This window comes from Silurus meridionalis, chromosome 1 (assembly GCF_014805685.1).
Source record: "Silurus meridionalis isolate SWU-2019-XX chromosome 1, ASM1480568v1, whole genome shotgun sequence".
NCBI lineage: Eukaryota > Metazoa > Chordata > Actinopteri > Siluriformes > Siluridae > Silurus > Silurus meridionalis.
This window is the reverse complement of record NC_060884.1, coordinates 18,979,356-18,985,039: the sequence shown is the minus strand read 5'-3', so window position 1 is coordinate 18,985,039 and position 5,684 is coordinate 18,979,356. Positions and strand designations below refer to the sequence as shown.

Sequence of the window (5,684 nt, the reverse complement as noted above, 5' to 3'; positions counted from 1 at the left end):
CAGTCTTCTTATAGCCTACGCCATCTTTGTGGAGAGCAACAATTCTAATTCTCAAATCCTTAGAGTTCTTTGCCATTAGGTGCCATGTTGAACATCCAGTGATCAGTATGCAAGAACTCAAAGCACCAAATATTAACTGCTTTAATACACACATTTTTATGGTCCTGTGAAGCTGACAAAAAACATGAACATGATAAATATGACATGTGGTTTTGCATGGTTAAATGAGTTATCACTTTTGCACTTATCACTAGCACTTATTACTTATTTTGACGATAATGGCTGTATGTTGAATTATTTTTAGAGGACAGAAAATATGAGGGGTGTACTCATTTTTGTGAAATACAAAATATGACAATAAACTTTTGGATATTCAATCTTGAATCACTTTATTTGTTCCCACCTTCAGTGAAATGCCTGCTATAAACACACTCCAGCATGTCCATGACGTTAATGAAATCCTGACAGTTCCGCATATGAAATGTAAATCTGTATCTGAGTGCGTCATCCACGTTTAATGAATTAATTAGCACCTCGTATCACTCCGCCTAGCTGATTATCCAGCCAAGGTCCTGCCCACACACACCTCCCTCCTCCTGTCCATGATGTTCCTACGCCACACACTCTTGCCGCGCTGTAGTTCGTATGAGACCTAAGACGAGAAACTGAGTTTCTTTAGTGGACGAGGGGGAAAAAAAGCCAGCTTTTGACATTTTTCAAAAAGGCATCACTTGACATTTCTTCTCTCGCAGGAACTTTGGTTTGTCATTCTGCCTGAGGAGGATATAGTGCTTTTGGAAGGAGTGGAGTGTAAATTCTGACACTTTTGTCGCCACATGTGCGCTTGAACGAGCCCAACTCTGGACGAAAGCCGGCTGAAGAGAAATGGGTCGGTTCGCGGTGCTGCTGTGGATTTCACATTACGCGGGACTTTTTCTGCAGCTGAACGCGAGTGGGGACGTGGAGAACCATGTATCGGGGAACGGTAAGTACTGTGGCTGGTGCAGTTCGCAGACACGCAGTCGGTGTGAAGGGGCGGGGCTTGATCACAGACCGCTCATGGTATTATTGTCTACTTGGTTATAATAAATGTCCAGAAGCGGACACATGACTCGGATTTTCAGCGCCATTCCCCTCCCACTTGTCCAGGAGTGTTGCTGCTTCTCCTGCTAGAGAAAACGGACATTATTTTATTGGCAAAGAAAATACTTTACCATTTGTTTTACCCTCTCTGTCTCTACTGAATTAATATTTGTTGTTGCAATTTAGTCTATACGATTGCTTCCTACATGTTCTCTAGATTAGATGCATACAATACACAGATACACAAAGAACAAAGAAAGAAGCCCAACCTTTTTACTCACATGCAGATGATCACATTGATATTTTCGCACAATGGTGTCAGACTACACAGAAATAAATCAAAATAACTATAAAACATTCACCTTGATTGACTGACCTTTATTTATTTTTGTATTGGCTCAACCGTTGTTTAGTGCCTTTCCTGTAGTTTCTTATATCCTATCTTATAATTCTGTTTAACTCAAAATCATCATGATCTGGATAGGTATGTTCCCCTTTATCATTTAGAATTGCCTTATATGAATAACTGTATAAATCTGTTGTGGTGATATTCACATTTTATACTGGAGTTCTAGTTAATACCATAAAGACCTAATCAGCACATTGATCTGTGATCCATTGATTAATATAATAATGATGAATGGTGAAAAATAGGTGTTAATGCAACAGAATATCCTCAAAAGCCAGACAAAAAAGAAAACCGGAACAGTTTAAAAGGGTTCAACTGTGGTGCTTTTTACATCATTTACAGTAAAAATCATAATTATTTTTAATTACAACTATGTAAAAACATATACAAAAACATTTCTGTTCAAATTAGCAACTCACTTGTGAATTCTTTACAAATCGCTTAAAGAACCCCCTGCTAAAATTTTGTTTTTCTTTTTGTATCTTGCTCCATGGTCATATATATATATATATATATATATATTGCAATTTCAGCTGTTTATTTAAGTTTACAAAATGAATACCACAAGTATATCACTGATTTGATTTGATTTATAAAAACAATAAATTAATTAGGCGGCTGTTGGGTATCACATTTGTAATTATTGTCCAAACCTCATCAAATCTAAGTTAATAAGTAAACAAGGCAGAATGAATGTATTACTGGATTCTATTGCTGGATTGGGCTGCAGTAGAAGTGAAACAATTTATTGTGGTTCTAATATGACTGTAGGATTATTTTGATTGATTTTTTATGACTAAATGCTTCTCGTCTAAATGTAATAAAAACTCCAATACAAATAGTGACAACAGACTAACTGATAGATTTGTTGAAATAAATCAATTTGATCCTTCTCTCTTGAGTCTAATACAAAATATGTTTTGGCTGTTATGTTCATAAAGTATGGGAAAAAACTTTAAAACACTGGTTATTGGTTCTTTACATTTGTACGTTAATTTTGTAATGATGTAATATGAATATGAAATCAGAAAGATTAATAAATCATTGATTATTAGTAGGTAATTGGACAGTCATTAACATTTGCTATTATAACCAATAAGTTGGGCAGAAAAGTTTAACTGAATGTTTCTGTGACGGTACAATATAACTAATTGTACTATATTGGCAATATAAATACATTACCCTTGATCAATTATGTTTTAAATAAACTTTTACCTTTACTTTTTCACCCTTACAATGAAGCAGAATTAATGACTCCTTAGTATGTACTATTTTGGAAGGGATATTGGACCATTTCTACAGTCTGATTTCTTGGGTATTTAATTGAGTTTGGCTTTCGGTCATTTTCAATAGAGCTTAAGTACATAATGGCCATTAAAAAACTGATTTTGTTTACTCACCTGATCATTTCTAAATTTCAAGCAGCATATTGGGCATATTGAACTTTGTCATAGCCGTTTGTCATAGAAAAACAGATTTTTACCAAAATAAATATCACTGTTGAAGATTCCTGATCGATTTGTTCATCTCACTGATCTTTACAAAGGCCATATCTGTAAAGCTTTAAAATCCACTATTTAATTTTTTCCTTTCTGATGCATGCCAGTATTCTAGTAACTCATAATAATATAATCAAAATGTTAATCTGTGATCATATAAAGTCTAAGTATTCATTACCCCATCATGTTGTTCATTATATCTGAGAAGCTTTATTAGAAAAAGGCATAAAACCAACATTTATTTATTTGTTTGTTTGGTTGGTTGGTTTCCAAATAGAAGTTTGTATCTATGTTCACACAGAGGCTTCATTAGTAACTCGCAAAAAAGGTGTGTTAAGGTCAAACCTGTAGTCATGTGAAGTAGCAACACTAACCATAATTTTCCCACTTTGCAAGTTTGCACATATTTGTATACATAGGGAATAAATTATGTGTTGGCATATTTTTACTTTGTTTTAAAAACCTATATAAGTAATCTCTCTCAATTTTGGCTTCTGAGTTTGGGAACAGTGTCTTGTGTGTGATATGTGCCATGTTTCATGTTACAGTCCATCACAACCTTGTGAAAGATTCAGAATTTATACCATTTCATTATGTTCTTGTTTTGCCAATCTAAAAAATATATATCATAAGATCTAAATAGACACTGATTGCTATGCATGAAGATTTTTCAGGCACACTGTGGATTTCATGTGGAGGTGAAATGTGAAGGTTTTTGTTTTTAATTTAACCTCTTAAACTTATACTGCTAACACTTCAAAACACGTTATTCAATAAAATAATATAAATTATCAATTAATTATTAATTATTAATTTTTTACATTAGAAGAAAATATATGTAGTTGCAAGATTTAGGAATATAAGGCTTTAGCTGTCAGATGTTTTTATTAACCTTTTGTTTTTAACTACATGTTGAGATGATTTATTATAGTACTAAAGAAAAAAAATGAACAGCGAATATCAACTAGGAAAATAATATTTGTGTTTATTTCTACCCTTGCAAGAGCAAGAATCAATAAATTGCTCAGACTGAGTCATTTACTTCTGATCTTGTGCAATTCTGTGTTTTTTTAATCCTCCACGTATTCCTTTTCTACTCAAATTTATTGCCTCTTTCTTAGGCCGTAAGATCGAGTCTGATAAATTGCTTTAGCAGGAGTAGGTCCAACACAGTTTGGTTTCCCTCCTCTAACACTCCCGATTTAATTACCAGCATCCAGTTTCATCAGTCATGGTGTAAAGTCTATATTAAAGATGCATACAACGAGCAGTATAACTAGTGTAATTAGCCATGCTTAAAATAATCATAGACTAAACCATATAGCCTTCCTGCTGCTATAGAATTTCTTTGTCCTTCACATTTCCGAGTACCGATAGACATCTCCTGCTGTGCCCGGCCGCTGAGAGTGCTTTCTGACCTTACTTTGTCAGTGTATAGGTCTTACTCCAACAGTGATTGGTCCGTCACCTTGCACTGCAGCTTCCATACCAACGCCACTGCCTCCTGAGGCTTCTCACTGTTTCCCCTTCAATATTATACTAATCAGTGAATGATATGCATAGAGACTCTATTTGTGTTTATTTGTTTTTCTTAAACACACACACACACACACACACACACACACACACACACACACACACACAAAGTACACAACTGCATTCTTGTATGTCAATCAAGAAGATCTAGATTATGATTTAGTGTCCAAAGAAGCAAGAGAGCCGTGTCAAATTATTTGTACACACCAGAACCCCTGTCATTATATATATAGACACAGGGTCATATATATATAATGACAGGGGTTCTGGTGTGTACAAATAATATACAGCATATTGCTATATATATCTCTATTTCCCAGGGACATCTAACAGGACATATCTTGTAAATTTAAAGTGTAATGATAAATAAAATGTCAGCATTATTATTTGCTGTTCTTACTTACTTTTTGATTGCAGTAACATTACAAAATGTCTTATTTTATCTATATAATATATAGATGTGTATATATATAATATCTACATTACATTTCTTAGCAGGGACAATTGTTATTTCTTATTACGTATACTTAGTACTAATGAGAAAAAAATATGATTTGTTTATGCAAAGATGAATATATATTTCTCACTTGTTTTATATGTTTTTATTTAACTTCGTAGACGTGTTACACAAGCATGTATTGCTGTTTTATAAGTCTACCTGTTTTATCCATGTTTTACAGCAGTCATTACTGATGTTATGACAGACAATAAACAGATCTTAAAGAGAGGATATTGTTGCCATGGATTTGCTTACAGATATTACATACTTATATACACACTACACTGGGCAATACTATTATGTCACCTGACTTTTCTAGCCATATGAGGTTCTTCCGCAAAATGCTACCACGACGTTCAAGACACACAATTGTGTAGCAAGAAATATACTTCACTTGGGAACTAGAAGACCCAAGATTAACCCTAAGCCAAAATCTAGTGGAACATCTTCCCAGAAGAGTGGAGGTTATTGTAAAAGCATGTAAAATGGGATGTTTAAAAGCACATATGGATCTTATGCTCAATATCAATATTATTACTGGAATTGGTAAGAAATTTCTTTCACTTGTATGCTGTTGTAATTAACATTCTTCTCTTCTGATGTAGGTGCTGATAAAATGTAGAAGTTGGATATTAGTATGAGTGGAGAAATTGCTAGA

The 5,684-nt window shown here is 34.0% G+C and overlaps 1 protein-coding gene across 1 annotated transcript in view; it reads left to right on the top strand.

Moving 5' to 3' along the window:
* The first annotated feature begins 404 nt into the window (after positions 1 to 404).
* vstm2l (V-set and transmembrane domain containing 2 like) overlaps positions 405 to 5,684 on the top strand; it is a 15,766-nt gene continuing 10,486 nt past the window's right edge. Inside the window, exon 1 of the mRNA XM_046835431.1 lies at positions 405 to 985. Coding sequence (XP_046691387.1) covers positions 886 to 985 — 100 coding nt within the window. The 5' untranslated portion in view covers positions 405 to 885. The remainder of the gene's footprint in view (positions 986 to 5,684) is intronic.